At 44.4% G+C, this 17,227-nt stretch overlaps 1 protein-coding gene across 1 annotated transcript in view; it reads right to left on the reverse strand.

The window, feature by feature from the left end:
- Nucleotides 1-9,066, reverse strand: part of psap (prosaposin) — a 75,600-nt gene extending 66,534 nt beyond the window's left edge. The window contains exon 1 of the mRNA XM_055661953.1: nt 8,914-9,066. Within this exon, the coding sequence (XP_055517928.1) occupies nt 8,914-8,965 (52 nt within the window). The 5' untranslated portion in view covers nt 8,966-9,066. The remainder of the gene's footprint in view (nt 1-8,913) is intronic.
- Between the last annotated feature and the right edge of the window lie 8,161 nt (nt 9,067-17,227).

Genomic DNA, 17,227 nt, shown 5'->3' on the forward strand with positions numbered 1-17,227 from the left:
AGCCGCAGCTGTTCAACAGCGTCACCATCTTTTGAGAAGGCATGAGAATGGAGTTAGCAGGGAGAGATGATTGAATGGTGGAGTAGACTTGATGGGCCAAATGGCCTAATTCTGCTCCTATCACCTATGATCTTATGACCACACAGGTCACCGACTTCCAATCTCAAAATAACACTCTACCTCCCAAAACATTGTAATTTTGGATTCTGCCAACTGGTCTTGGATTCCAGAGATTCTAACACTTATGACCACTTTCTTGCGAGTGTGGAACCCCTAGTTCAAACATTACCAACTCAGCGTGTCAGACAATATTGGTGGAGGCAAAGGAACAGACAATGCTTTGGGTTGGGACCCTGAGATTCTCACTAAAATCCATATTGTTTGAATCAACCAGGTTGTCTTGATTGATTTGAGAAGGAAATAATAAAAATAAATCAGGCTGCAGTTCCAGATAAGCCTGAAGAGCAAGGACAGATCCTTTTTATCAAATCGTTCACACAACACTGCCAATTTATCATGGAACATTCCTGGATTGGGTTGGGAAGGAAACGTTTAGATATTACTCTGTTCGATCGTCAGACTGCTGCTGTGGAAAGGGATCCTGAATAAAAACAGCCCACAACAATTAAGCGCCCTCTTGCCCTTCCATCAAAGGAGATCCACGGAATGACTTGGGAACAGCAAGAAATTGCAGCAAATTGTGGACGCAGTCCAGACCATCACATAAACCAACCTCCCCTCCATTACTCCACTTATACCTCACGCTGCCTCGGCAAGCCCGGTATCATGATCAAGGACGAGTCGCACCCTGGCCACTCCCTCATCTCCCCTCTTCCAGCGGGCAAAAGGCACACCTCCAGATTCAGGGACAGTTTCTTCCCAGTTGTTATCAGGCAACCGAACCATCCCATCACCAACTAGTGAGCGGTCCTGAACCACCATGCTATCTTTGATCGGACTTTACAGGCTTTATCTTGCACTAAACATGATTCCCTTATCATGCATCTGTACACAGTGAATGACTCTATTGTAATCACATTTTGTTTTTCTGCTGAATGGTTAGCACACAACAAAAGCTTTTCACTGTACCTCCTTACATGTGACAATAAACTAAACTGATCCCAGCAGTTTCAACACACCCATACTGTGCTCAGTCTCTCTCAATGCAAAGTTGTACCTCCCTAACAAGGTTACTACTGGTGCAGCTTATCCACAGGACAACTGGAGAACACTTCAATCTATGTTGCTCCGCTGCAGGTGTGAGGTCTGTTCAACCGCAGTTTGCAAGCTGTAAGGCTTGTGAGTCTGCAGGCTGAACTTCAAATCATCGACTTCATCCCCAAATTAGTCAACAGGAACCCACCAATCCTCCAAATACCGCCAACTTTTCCTGGTTTGGCCACAAAGGTGGTTCCCAACCACAACTCTCCCACATCCCCAACCACAAAGATTTGAGCATGAAGATCTCAAACTTTGCACAAAGCTCATGGTCCTCCAGACACGAGTAGTTGCTCTAGTCAACAGCCTCCCTTTGATCTAGTATTTTGTTGGATCGCATGCTAGATCAATGGTATTTTATCATTAATGTTTTATTATTATTGATGTTTAGTGTTTTCTGAGTCATTCATAACTGTCACTGTATGTCATGTTGTTACTTGTGGGCGGAGCACCAAGGCAATTTCCTTGTATGTGAATACTTGGCCAATAAACAATGATGCATTTCAGAGGCATGGATGACTCAGTGCAGGCATTTCAAAAACACCACCGCTGTCTCCTCTCCCCAAAACACTAACTCCACTGGCACGAGGAGACCCTCAGTCGCCTTTCCCAGACTTCCATGACAACATTACCATTCAAAGTACTCTCATCTGACCTTAAAGGCTGTGCCAAGATGCTCACATGTGCAACAGTGGACTCTGACACAGCAAGATATGAGCAGAAGGTCGAGGAAATTAATGTTCTCAAAGTGTCCTTGCAAAAAAAATGTAACATCCACAATGACAGGAGAATCTCCGGCCCTGACAGCTCAAAATAGGGTGGTGTCCGGGAACTGAGAATTTAGTTCAATGCTTCTTTATTGTCACGTACTGTGAAATTATTTTGCACAACCACAAATACAGTCGCCACAATTTATGGCACTGTTTAAAAAGTACTGGAGTGGAACAGATTTGAGCTTCAGGGACCATCCAAGGAGAAGATGATACAAATAGTTCTCAGAATTCTCTTTTAATAACATGCAAAACACCCCCTATCTACTCCTGCGTTGCTGCCCATTCAATAAAGGGTTTTAAAGAAGCAAATCATTCTGTCTGTAGAAGGGTCTCGACCCGAAACGTCACCCATCCTTTCTCTCCAGAGATGTTGCTGAATCCGCTCAATCTAGCATTTTGTGTCTATCTTTGGTTTAAACCAGTAACTGCAGTTCCTTCCTAAACAAATCAGTTTAATGAGCTGTCTTTTCTAACATAACAGTTTAAATTTAATTACTCAATTGAGTTACTCAGCTCTGTGCTAAATAGGATGAATTATAGTGTAAAATTCTTAAACAGCCAGATCTCACTAACCCCACCACTGAATATCCCCCCCATAAGGGTAGAGATTCTCCAGAACTTATTTTCCATAAAAGCAGTGAAGCTGAGTATATGGGGTTTTTTTCAAAGTGAGTAGCAGACAGAAATTTGATTATCAAGGGAATGAGAGGTTACCCTGTGTGGGGAAGAATTCAGGAGAGATTACAATCAGATCACCCATGCTTTCATCAAAAGATAAGCGGGTAAGTTTGAAGGGTGTATAGCCCACCGCAGCTCCTGGTTCATGTGCTGGCCTGCATGGCTCAGTCTCTGGTACTGGTGACTTCCCCTTCAAAACCACACAATTTGCTCAATTGAATCTTTTGTTTGCCTGTTGAAGGAAAGATTTGATTTCATTGTGGGTGGATCGGAATACAGAATGCTCATGTGATGAGGATCAGAGAAGGTGTGGTGTCAAGGATGGATAGGTTGTGGGCTCGAAATTAGTGGTTGCCCAGGTGCCAATGGCCCGCTGGGCAACCTAAAACTCGTGTAATTTTGCCCAGCTTGGCGAGCACCCGGAACAGCCATAGTTTAATTCTGAGTGGGCCCCCCTCTCTATCTTTCTCTCTTTTACTTTCAGTCTCCGCCCTCCAACCGTATCCATGTCCGGGTCTCGGGTCTCCGCTCCGCTCCTCATCCGCGGGGCACGACAGGCCGCCTTGCACATCCTCCCCTGCACATGCACACAACCACGGTCAGCACATCATCGGCCGTGGTTATGTGCATGTGCCGCCCTGCAAATTTACTCCCTGGAGCTGGAGTAACTTTTGCGTCTTGGTTTCCTGGTTTAACCAAAAATATTCCAAACGGAATTTAAACTGTAACAGACCCACCACCACCAAACTCTGAAAAATAAGTCTATTGCACTTTATCTGTTTATTTACTGTGTATATATATAGTCTAAGGTATCTCTAGACACACTGAACTTTTATCTCCTATTCTGTATTATGTTTAGATATTCTGTTGTGCTGCAGCAAGCAAGAATTTCATTGTCCTATCTGGGACACATGACAATAAAACTCTCTTGACTCTTGACTTGGACTTAAGCAAAAAAGGGTTCTTGGGAAAAAAGAGCTACCTTAAATTTAGTTACGTCTGGTTGGGTAACAATGGTAGGCTGAAGACTATTCCATGGTTTTAATTTTTTTGGGAAACTCCATGGAGCAGCCAGCATCTCTGGATAGAAGAAATTCGGTGACGTTACAGGTAGAGACCCTTCTTTAGATTTCTTCCTGGTTTTAGTGTTTTTAGTTTAATTTAAAGATGCAGCGTGGAAACAGGCCCTTCAGCCCACCGAGTCCACGCCGACCACCGATCACCTGTACTCTAGTTCAATTCCATACATTAGCGACGTAAGTCAACATAGAAACATAGAAATTAGGTGCAGGAGTAGGCCATTTGGCCCTTCGAGCCTGCACCGCCATTCAATATGATCATGGCTGATCATCCAACTCAGTATCCCGTACCTGCCTTCTCTCCATACCCTCTGATCCCCTTGGCCACAAGGGCCACATCTAACTCCCTCTTAAATATAGCCAATGAACTGGCCTCAACTACCCTCTGTTGCAGAGAGTTCCAGAGATTCACCACTCTCTGTGTGAAAAAAGTTCTCCTCATCTCGGTTTTAAAGGATTTCCCCCTTATCCTTAAGCTGTGACCCCTTGTCCTGGACTTCCCCAACATCGGGAACAATCTTCCTGCATCTAGCCTATCCAACCCCTTAAGAATTTTGTAAGTTTCTATAAGATCCCCTCTCAATCTCCTAAATTCTAGAGAGTATAAACCAAGTCTATCCAGTCTTTCTTCATAAGACAGTCCTGACATCCCAGGAATCAGTCTGGTGAACCTTCTCTGCACTCCCTCTATGGCAATAATGTCCTTCCTCAGATTTGGAGACCAAAACTGCACGCAATACTCCAGGTGTGGTCTCACCAAGACCCTGTACAACTGCAGTAGAACCTCCCTGCTCCTATACTCAAATCCTCTTGCTATGAAAGCCAACATACCATTCGCTTTCTTTACTGCCTGCTGCACCTGCATGCCTACCTTCAATGACTGGTGTACCATGACACCCAGGTCTCGCTGCATCTCCTCCTTTCCCAATCGGCCACCATTTAGATAAGAATCTGCTTTCCCGTTTTTTTTGCCACCAAAATGGATAACCTCACATTTATCCACATTATACTGCATCTGCCAAACATTTGCCCACTCACCCAGCCTATCCAAGTCACCTTGCAGTCTCCTAGCATCCTCCTCACACCTAACACTGCCCCCCAGCTTAGTGTCATCCGCAAACTTGGAGATATTGCCTTCAATTCCCTCATCCAGATCATTAATATATATTGTAAATAGCTGGGGTCCCAGTACTGAGCCTTGCGGTACCCCACTAGTCACTGCCTGCCATTGTGAAAAGGACCCGTTTACTCCTACTCTTTGCTTCCTGTTTGCCAGCCAGTTCTCTATCCACATCAATACTGAACCCCCAATGCCATGTGCTTTAAGTTTGTATACTAATCTCTTATGTGGGACCTTGTCGAAAGCCTTCTGGAAGTCCAGATACACCACATCCACTGGTTCTCCCCTATCCACGCTACTAGTTACATCCTCGAAAAATTCTATAAGATTCGTCAGACATGATTTACCTTTCGTAAATCCATGCTGACTTTGTCCAATGATTTCACCACTTTCCAAATGTGCTGCTATCCCATCTTTAATAACTGACTCTAGCAGTTACCCCACTACCGATGTTAGACTAACTGGTCTGTAATTCCCCGTTTTCTCTCTCCCTCCCTTCTTAAAAAGTGGGGTTACGTTTGCTACCCGCCAATCCTCTGGAACTACTCCAGAATCTAAAGAGTTTTGAAAGATTATTACTAATGCATCCACTATTTCTGGAGCTACTTCCTTAAGTACTCTGGGATGCAGCCTATCTGGCCCTGGAGATTTATCGGCCTTTAATCAAGAGTGTTTTATTCTCTCACGTCCCAGTTAGAACAATGAAATCCTTACTTGCAGCAGCATAACAGAATATGTAAACATAGTACTTGTATATGGTTACATATAAATAGATATATATATATTTATACACACACACTTGTGTGTGTGTAATATATAGTATAGTATTGTGTGTGTAGGAAGGAACTAGAAACAAAAAGCTGGAATAACTCAACAGGTCAGACAGAATCTTTGGACAAAAGTAAAATATTACGTTTTGGGATGGGTCTGAAAAAGGTTCCTGCACACCTTTGGAATGTGGAAGGAAACAAGAGCACCCGGAGAAAACCCATGCAATCAAAGGGAAAAGGAGCAAACTCCATACAGACAGCACCCATATTCAGGATCAATTCCGGGTCTCTGGCAATTTTAGGCAGCAACTTTATGGTCAATGTACTGCCGCATAGTCTTGAACTGAATTCAAACATACAGTAGATGTAAAGAGGGACATAGCGTCACTTAGAGAGATTTAAGAATGAAAATGGATAGTTTCTTTCTTTTTAGTAACCAAAGTTATCAGCGTATAATATTTTGTGTGTTGAAAAGCAAAATATGGAGGCACAGCTGGTAGACTTGCTGCCAGGCGCCAGAGATCTGGGTTTGATCCTGTCCTCGGGCACTGTCTGTGTTGAATTTGCACATTCTCCCAGCAAGCGTGTGGGTTTCCTCCCACATCCCAAAGACGCATTGGCTTTGTAGGTTAACTTGTCTCTGTAAAATTGCCCTTAATGTGTAGGGAGTGGGTGAGGAAAGTGGGATAACAGAACTTGTGTGAATGGGTAGACAGAAATGCTGGAGAAACTCAGCGGGTGAGGCAGCATCTATGGGTGAGGAAATAGGCGACATTTCGGGTCGAGACCCTTCTTCAGACTGATGTGAGGTGGGGGAAGAAGAGAGGAAGAGGCGGAGACAGTGGGCTGAGGGAGAGCTGGGGAGTGGAGGAGAAAGCAGGGACTACCTGAAATTGGAGGCCAACGTTCATACCGCTGGGGTGTAAACTGCCCCAGCGAAATATGAGGTGCTGCTCCTCCAATTTACGGTGGGACTCACTCTGGCCATGTACGAGGCCCACGACAGAAAGGTCGGATTTGGAATGGGAGGGATAGTTGAAGGGCTGAGCCACCGGGAAATCAGGTTGGTTATTGCGAACTGAGTGGAGGTTTTGTGCGAAGCGTTCGCCAAGCCTGCACTTGGTCTCACTGAGGTTGATCATACAGTGAATAATCAAACCACATTTTTGTTTGGAAGTGGAAAGAAATAATAGAAATTGCATTCATTGCAACATGTAAAAAGAGTTGAGATGCTGCATTGTAATTTTGCTGTATGTCATTGTGGTATAGATCATGTCTTGATTGGTGAATATGTTTAGTTTTTGACTTTATTTGAAGCAGAAATAATATGTGTGCGCTTCATTGACCATGATTCCGATTGGTAACCACGCACTTCGCATTAGCACGTCTTAAATGACCACCTAAACTGTCATTTGGCAACCTAAAAACCTGCCGAGGTTGCCCAGCTGGTTACAGGGAAAAAAAGTTAAGTGAGAGCCCTGGAGATGAGGAAAAGTTAAACATGTTAGAACTCAACTGATTGCAACTTACAAGAATAAGAGGCAATGTTACTGACACATACAACATATTTTATGGGTTTAATCAGGGTTAAATGCTAAACGTTCTCTCTCATGGCGGCATTCTTTAGTGATGGCAGTGGGAAGTTAAATAGATTTGAGGAATGTCAGGCACGATCCCACAAACCCAGTTTGTTTTTATGGAAACATCCTCTCCACATCCATCTTCAGGAACTTGCATGTTCCAATTGTTCTTCAAATGACAACCAATTCTGGGGAAGTTTAGTAAACGTTCCACAAACTGCCTCCTTCCTCAATTAACAGCCTTCCTTAAATGAGACGACTACAGCTGCATCCCAGAAATCCAGATGTGCTCCAACAATACGACAAATAACGTAAGCATGACTACTTTTGTGTTCAACTCCCTAACAATAAACATAAAGATTGAAAGGACACAAAGTGCTGGAGTAACCCAGCTGCCCAGGCAGCATTCCTGTAGAATATGTATAGGTGGAGGGGAAGAAAGAAAGCTAGAAAGTGGAGAGGAGAAATAGGTACGAGTTTAGGTGGGGCACGGGGGTGGGGTGTAAGAAAAAGAGGTGTAATGGGAGGGTGTTGGCAGGCTACCAAGGGGAATATGAGGTACTGCTCCTCTGGATTGGATTTGGCAATGGCCGAGCCCCAGGACAGAAAGGTTAGTGTGGGAATGGGACTTAAAATGGTTAGAACCGGGAGATCCAGTCGGCCTTGGCGGAACGGTCGCCGAGCCGACGCTTGGTCTCGCCGATGTACAGGATCAGCAACACTGGAGGCAGTGGATGAGGTTAGAGGAGGTGCAAGTGAACCGCTGTTTCACCCGAAGACAGTCGGGGTCTCTGGACAGAGTTGAGGAGGAGGGTGTTGCATTTCCTGTGGTTGCAGGGGAAGGGTTGGGAGTGGTTTGGTGGAAATAGAATATGTATAGGTGGAGGGGAAGAAAGAAAGCTAGAAAGTGGAGAGGAGAAATAGGTACGAGTTTAGGTGGGGCACGGGGGTGGGGTGTAAGAAAAAGAGGTGTAATGGGAGGGTGTTGGCAGGCTACCAAGGGGAATATGAGGTACTGCTCCTCTGGATTGGATTTGGCAATGGCCGAGCCCCAGGACAGAAAGGTTAGTGTGGGAATGGGACTTAAAATGGTTAGAACCGGGAGATCCAGTCGGCCTTGGCGGAACGGTCGCCGAGCCGACGCTTGGTCTCGCCGATGTACAGGATCAGCAACACTGGAGGCAGTGGATGAGGTTAGAGGAGGTGCAAGTGAACCGCTGTTTCACCCGAAGACAGTCGGGGTCTCTGGACAGAGTTGAGGAGGAGGGTGTTGCATTTCCTGTGGTTGCAGGGGAAGGGTTGGGAGTGGTTTGGTGGAAAGGATGAGTAAACAATAACATGGCATTGGCAATAACAGAGCCGCCTGCAAATGGCGCAGCAACTGGAGAATGACCCCTCTAAAATGATGACGTTTGCTCAGTTTCCCAATGCTCCGGCATCTGCCCAACCTTTGCCCACACCCATCCTGATCCCTGTTCACAACCTCACTCCTTTCCTTCCCTTCCCTATTCAGCCAACTCATCGCCATTGCCCTGGGCTCGGCCACAGGCCGCCGCCGCTCCTCCATCTCCCCGCCCAGGTCTCGGCATCCGACAGACAGACAGCCCTGCGGGGGCAGAGAGAGCCGCTGTCACCCCCTCCCCTCCCCAGCACGGCGAGCCGGCGGCCGGGCCCCCCATTAACAAGTGCCCCTACCTGCGCCCACACTGACACACAGCAACAGCAGCGCAGTCACCAACACCGCCATCTCGTCCGATGCCCCTGCTCCGACTGCCCGCTGTCGTAAGGTCGTAACCGCCCACAGCGCCCCCTGTCTGCCCCGAGGATTCACCGCCCACAGCGCCCCTTGTCGCACCGGAGGAGTCACCGCCCACAGGCGTAACCCGCCACAGCACCCCCTGTCGCACCGGAGGATTCACCGCCCACAGCGCCCCCTGTCGCACCGAAGGAGTCACTGCCCGCAGCGCCCCCTGTCGCGCCGGAGGACCTGCCAGGAGGACTTACTTACCAAAGATCTAATGGCAAAGATCCTATATCAGAGGATCTTTGCTAATAGCGGAGCAAGATGTGCTACTCCTGCGAAATGCAATGGGCTGACGTGTAGTAGCTACGGAGGGGATCCTGGGCATTTTTCCCGCCCATTTTAGTAACCGGAGCCTACCTGACCCGACCCGACCCGCAGTGTAATCAATGTTGTGGGGCAACAGTTTGTGTGTGTGATATAGGGTTAGATTCATAATTCTGTCAGTTCTTCTTGTCAAGAATAAAATTTGACTCTGCTAATTGTCTTTTTTTATGTTTTTTAAATCATGTCTTTTTAAATGGCTCACAAGCTGTGTTTGAGTTGATTTTGTAGTAACCGGAACCGACCCGACTGGCAGGGTAATTGACATTGCGGGGGATGTTTTTGTGTGTGATATAGGGTTAGATTCATAATTCTGTTAGTTCATAATTCTGTTAATTCTTGTTAAAGAATAAAATGTTTATAAACACACACACACATGAATGTGATATAAATGTATATAATCATAAAACACACACAATTATATTTCTTCTGATCCAATAATGAACTTTATTTCAGACTAGACAAGGGACATTAAATAAGAAACATTGTAAACCCCCCCGCAACTTCACACACACTAGGCCTTATCCCCCCCACTCCCTCGCCTGCCCCCTCACTATAATGTCTCCCCCCCCTCCTATGCCCCTCTCCCCGCTGCCCCACACTCCCTCTCCCTGTGGCCGCACACTCCCTCTCCCTGTGGCCGCACACTCCCTCTCCCTGTGGCCGCACACTCCCTCTCCCTCTACCTGGGCCCCACACTCACTCTCCCCGCTGCCCTGGGCCGCTATAAGATCTTTGTTACTTACCAGATGCCAGTTCATAATCCATAGGAACAGAATTATGCCATTCGGCCCATCGATTCTACTCCGCCATTCAATCATGGCTGATCTATCTACACAGTGGGTCAGACAGGATCAGCGGAGGGAATGGACAGATTTAGGGTGGAAGCCCTTCAGACTGACCTGAAACATTGTCCATTTCCTTCCAGGTGCTGCCTGACCCGTTGAGTTATAAAGGCATAGAGTGATACAGTATGGAAACAGGCCCTTCGGCCCAACTTGCCCAAACCAGCCAACATGTCCCAATTGCACCAGTCCTACACCTGCCTGCATTTTGTCCATATCCCACCAAACCTGTCCTATCAATTTACCTTTCTAACTGTTTCTTAAATGTTGGGATAGTCCCTGCCTCAGATACCTTTTCCGGCAGCTCGTTCCATTCACCCACCACCCTTAGTGTGAAAAAGTTATCTCTCAGGTTTCTATTAAATCTTTCCTCCCTCACTTTTAAACCTTGGTTCTTGATTCCTCCTTCTCTGTGTAAAATACTCTGTGCATTTACTCAATCTATTCCTCTCAAAGTCATGAGAGGAATAGGTCATACCCCTGATCATAATCAGCTTTTGAATTTTAAGATCATCCCTCAGCCTCCTGCACTCAACGGAATAAAGTCCCACCCTACCAAACCATATAACCATATAACAATTACAGCACAGAAACAGGCCATCTCGACCCTTCTAGTCCGTGCCGAACACGTATTCTCCCCTAGTCCCATATACCTGCGCTCATACCATAACCCTCCATTCCTTGTCCCTTTGTTTGAATCTTCCCTACTCTCAGTAGGAAAAGCTTATCCACGTCAACTCTGTCTATCCCTCTCATCATTTTAAAGACCTCTATCAAGTCCCCCCTTAACCTTCTGCACTCCAAAGAATAAATCCCTAACTTGGTCAACCTTTCTCTGTAACTTAGTTGCTGAAACCCAGGCAACATTCTAGTAAATCTCCTCTGTACTCTCTCTATTTTGTTGACATCCTTCCTATAATTAGGCGACCAAAATTGTACACCATACTCCAAAATTGGCCTCACCAATGCCTTGTACAATTTTAACATTACATCCCAACTTCTATACTCAATGCTCTGATTTATAAAAGCCAGCACACCAAAAGCTTTCTTTACCACCCTATCTACATGAGATTCCACTTTCAGGGAACTGTGCACAGTTATTCCCAGATCCCTCTGTTCACCTGCATTCTTCAATTCCCTACCATTTACCACGTACGTCCTATTTTGATTTGTCCTGCCAAGATGTAGCCCCTCACACTTATCAGCATTAAACTCCATCTGCCATCTTTCAGCCCACTCTTCCAACCAGCATAAATCTCTCTGTAGACTTTGAAAATCTACTTCATTATCCACAACCCCACCTATCTTAGTATCATCTGCATACTTACTAATCCAATTTACCACACCATCATCCAGATCATTGATGTACATGACAAACAACAGTGGACCCAACACAGATCCCTGTGGCACCCCACTAGTCACTGGCCTCCAACCTGACAAACATCCATCCACCATTACTCTCTGGCATCTCCCATTCAGCCACTGTTGAATCCACCTTGCTACTCCACCATTAATACCCAACCATTGAACCTTCTTAACCAACCTTCCGTGAGGAACCTTGTCAAAGGCCTTACTGAAGTCCATATACACAACATCCACGGCTTTACCCTCATCAATTTCCCGAGTAACCTCTTCAAAAAATTCAAGAAGATTAGTCAAACATGACTTTCCAGGCACAAATCCATGTTGACTGTTCCTAATCAGACCCTGTTTATCCAGATGCTTATATATATTATCTCTAAGTATCAATTCCATTAATTTGCCCACCACTGACGTCAAACTAACAGGTCTATAATTGCTAGGTTTACTCTTAGACCCCTTTTTAAACAATGGAACAACATGCGCAGTACGCCAATCCTCCGGCACTATTGCCGTTTCTAATGACATTTGAAATATTTCTGTCATAGCCCCTGCTATTTCTACACTAACTTCCCTCAATGTCCTAGGGAATATCCTGTCCGGACCTGGAGACTTATCCACTTTTATATTTCTCAAAAGTGTCAGTACTTCCTCTTCTTTGAATCTCATAGTTTCCATAGCTACTCTACTTGTTTCCCTTACCTCACATAATTTAATATCCTTCTCCTTGGTGAATACCGAAGAAAAGAAATTGTTCAATATCTCCCCCATCTCTTTTGGCTCTGCAGATAGCTGTCCACTCTCTAATGGACCAATTTTATCCCTCGTTATCCTTTTGCTATTAATATAGCTTTAGAAACCCTTTGGATTTACTTTCACCTTACTTGCCAAAGCAACCTCATATCTTCTTTTAGCTTTTCTAATTTCTTTCTTAACATTCTTTTTACATTCTTTATATTCCTCAAGCACCTCGTTTACTCCATGCTGCCTATAATTATTGTAGATAATTACCACAATCTCTCTTTTTCCGAACCAAGTGTCCAATTTCCCTTGAAAGCCATGGCTCTTTCCAATTTTTACTATTTCCTTTCAACCGAACAGGGACATAAAGATTCTGTACTCTTAAAATTTCAGCTTTAAATGTCCTCCATTTCTCTTCCACATCTTTCCCATAAAACAAACTGTCCCAATTTACTCCTTTTAAATCATTTTGCATCTCCTCAAAGTTAGCCTTTCTCCAATCAAAAATCTCAACCCTACGTCCAGTTCTGACCCTCCCCATAATTATATTGAAACTAATGGTACAAACCTCTCCCTATAGTTCAGGCTCTCGAATCCTGAGTTCTTCCGGCACTTTATTTTTTGCTCAGTATTCCAGCACCTGCAGTTCCTTATATTTCCAAGCTCTGCAAAATCCCAGCCTGACAACCTGAGATGCATCTGTTTTCCCCCATTCATTACTTTGTTTTATCCCCATTCATTAGAATAAACTCTATTGACTCTTGACTCTTGATTTCAATAACCAATTCTCAACGTGTGTCAGTGTTTTATCTCCAAATCCACATGGGCAACACAGTGGTGCAGCGGTAAAGACCCAGGTTCGATCCTGACTTCGGGTGCTGTCTATGTGGAGTTCACCCTGTGTTCACATGGGTTTTCTCCGAGTGCTCCGATTTCCTCCCACATTCCAAGGACATGCAGGTTTGGAGTTTAATTGGCCTACATAAAATTGCCCCTAGTGTGTAGGGAGTGGATGATAATGTGAGATTACATACAACATGTGTGAGCAGATAATCGATGGTCAGCATGGACTCAGTGGGCTGAAGGACCTGATTACATGCTGTATCTTTTAATCCATCAATGATTGTTAACCACGTCCTGTAGCGAACCTATTCAAAAGCCTTCTGAAAATCCAAATAATGTGGAAATTCCAAATTCCCTTTATCCATTTTAATCACATAGCAACATCTATCTGAACAGCACGTAAACAGACCCTTCGGCCCACCGTCCATGCTGACAAAGTTGCTTATTCCCATTTGCCTGCATTTGGCACATATCCCTCTAAACTCTTCTATACATATATCTGTCTAAATGTCTTTTAAAAGTCATCATTGAATCCACTTCTGTCACTTCCTCTGGTAGTCCATTACAGGTACAGACTACAGCAAAATGTTGCCCCTGAGGTCTTTCTTAGATCGCTCCCCTCTTACCTCCAGTCTATGCTATCTGGTTTTAGAACGTTTACCATGGGCAAAAAGCCTGTGAGTTCACTTTATCCATGCCACTCACGATCTTGTGCACTTTCCTAATTCACCTCTCAGCCTTCTACACTCCAAAGAAAAGTGCTCGACCAACCCACCTTCTCCCCATAACTCAAGCACGTAATATTCTGTGGATCTCTGCTGCACACTTTCCAACTTAATGATGTCCTTCCTAAGGCTGGGCGATCAGAGCTACACAATCCAATGATTCAATTATACTTTATTATCACATGTACCGAGGTACAGTGAAATGCTTTGTTATGTACACAACCCCAGTAAAATCGTACAGCAGACCGCACCTAGGCAGCACACAAGAGTTGCCACATTTCTCGCACCGACAACATTACATAAAGTTCACCGAACAGTCCTATACACTGCCTGCCGCCGCATGTTCTCGTCAGCACCCTGTCAGGTTGCTCAGTGGCCCTCCTCGCTCTCCGATGGCCCACCTCTCTCTCGAAGGTCCCCTACACTCTCCACAGTCCCCTACAGTCTCCACAGTCCCCTACACTAAACACAGTCCCTACACTAAACACAGTCCCCTACACTAAACACAATCCCAACACTAAACACAGTCCCTACACTAAACACAGTCCCCTACACTACACACAGTTCCTACACTACGCAGTCCCTACACTAAACACAGTCCCCTACACTAAACACAGTCCCTACACTACACACAGTTCCTACACTACGCAGTCCCCTACACTAAACACAGTCCCCTACACTACACACAGTTCCTACACTACGCAGTCCCCTACACTAAACACAGTCCCCTACACTACACACAGTTCCTACACTAAACACAGTCCCTACACTAAACACAGTCCCTACACTACACACAGTCCCCTACACTACGCAGTCCCCTAAACACAGTCCCCCACTACACTAACACAGTCCCCCTACACTACAACACAGTCCCCTACACTAAACACAGTCCCTAAACTAAACACAATCCCCTACACTAAACACAGTCCCCAACACTAAACACCGTCCCAACACTACACACAGTTCCTACACAAAACACAGTCCCCTACACTACAAACAATCCCCTACACAAAACACACTCCCTACACTAAAAACAGTCCCTACACTAAACACAGTCCCCTACACTAAACACAGTCCCCTAAACTAAACACAGTCCCTACACTAAACACAGTCCCTACACTAAACACAGTCCCCTACACTAAACACAGTCCCCTAAACTAAAAACACAGTCCCCTACACTAAACACAGTCCCCTAAACTAAACACAGTCCCTACACTAAACACAGTCCCTACACTAAACACAGTCCCTACACTACACACAGTTCCTACACTAAACACAGTCCCCTACACTACACACAATCCCCTACACTAAACACAGTCCCTACCCAAACCACGGTCCCTACACTAAAACACAGTCCCCTACACTAAACACAGTGCCTACACTAAACACAGGCCCCTACACTAAACACAGTCCCCTACACTAAACACAGTCCCCTACACTAAACACAGTCCCCTAAACTAAACACAGTCCCTACACTAAACCCAGTCCCTACACTAAACACAGTCCCTACACTAAACACAGTGCCCTACACTAAACACAGTGCCCTGCACTAAACACAGTCCCCTACACTAAACACAGTCCCTACACTAACACACAGTCCCCACTAAACACACTACACTAACACAGTCCCCTACACTAAACACAGTCCCCTACACTAAACACAGTCCCTACACTAAACACAGTCCCTACACTACACACAGTTCCCTACACTAAACACAGTCCCCTACACTAAACACAGTCCCCTACACTAAACACAGTCCCCTACACAAAACACAGTTCCGTACACTAAACACAGTCCCCTACACTAAACACAGTCCCCTACACTAAACACAGTCCCCTACACTAAACACAGTCCCCTACACTAACACAGTCCCCTACACTACACACAGTTCCTACACTAAACACAGTCCCTACACTAAACACAGTCCCTACACTAAACACAGTCCCTACACTAAACACAGTCCCTACACTAAACACAGTCCATACACTAAACACAATCCCCTAAACTCTCCATGGTCCGCTAAAAGGCCCTGTCCCACTTAGGCGCCTTTTAGGGGACTGCAGGAGACTCTGCGCTGGCCACATGTTCGCTGGTGGTCTGTGGTCTGTGGTCTGTGGTCTGTGGTGAGCCTCCTTCATGGTCGAGAGGAGTTCCCACATCTGGGAACTAGTCGCGGCCTCAGTATGGTCGCGCATGTTGAAAACTTTACTGCGACCGGAAATTGGTTGCCATGGGGAAAATCGCTAATCCTGTAGTGGTAGGTGCAGTTGTAGTGGGGTCACCTTGTAGTTATGGGTAGTCTTTTTATTTTATTTTATTAGAAGTAAGTACAGTCATATGGCACCAAAGTGCCTAATATATATTTTCATAATACATTTTATGTACAACTTCTTTTTTTTTCTTTTGTTACATTGAAAAAAGATGAGAATAAGAAAAAGAAGTTAGATAGTAAAGGATAGAAAGATGTGAAATATATAGTGTGTGAAGAAAGAAAACGAGTAAATGAAGAAAGTTAAGAGAGAAAATAGTGAAAAGAAAAGGAGATCATTATTTATAATCTTGACCAACCCTCGTCCAGTCCTGAAACAGTTATTTTTTACAATTGTGTTGCACCATATGATTCCAAAAAAACGACGAATGGAGACCAACTCGTTATGAATTGGTCTGATTTATCCATTAGGAGGAATCGCATTTCCTCAAGATGAGCGGTGTCCAACATACTTGCAATCCACATTTTAAGCGTTGGTATTGATGTACCCTTCCAAAATTTAAGTATTAATTTTTTTGCTATTATTAAACCATAGTAAAGGAATAGATTTTGAGATGTGTTCAATTTATTCCCATCTTCCATTACACCAAATATAATCATTTCAGTATTAGGTTCCATTCTTGTCTTGAATAATTTTGTAAGTACAGGTATTTCAAAAATATCATTCCAAAATCTATAAAGTTTTATGCAGGAAACTAAGGAGTGTGTTATAGTTGCCTTTTGGGCTAAACATTTATCACAAGTGGCGGATATATTTGGATAAAATTTGTTCAATCTTGTTTTTGAATAATATAATCTATGTACAGTTTTAAATTGAATTAGATTATGTCTTACATTAATTGAACATTTGTGAATATATATCAGGTATTTTTCCCATTTAACCTTCGTAATTTTTTATCATTAATTCCCGTTCCCACTCTTCTCTAAGTACCTCTGTCGATGGTAGGTCTATATTTAGAATACTATTATATAAATAGGATATTAATTTTTGTGAGTCAGCTTCAATATTCATTGCTTTTCCAATAAGTCAGGAGTTACTTTTTGATATCCTTGTATATATTTTTTCACAAAGTCTCAAATCTGAAGATATTTAAAATATTG

The sequence above is a fragment of the Leucoraja erinacea genome, chromosome 34 (assembly GCF_028641065.1).
Source record: "Leucoraja erinacea ecotype New England chromosome 34, Leri_hhj_1, whole genome shotgun sequence".
Lineage (NCBI taxonomy): Eukaryota > Metazoa > Chordata > Chondrichthyes > Rajiformes > Rajidae > Leucoraja > Leucoraja erinaceus.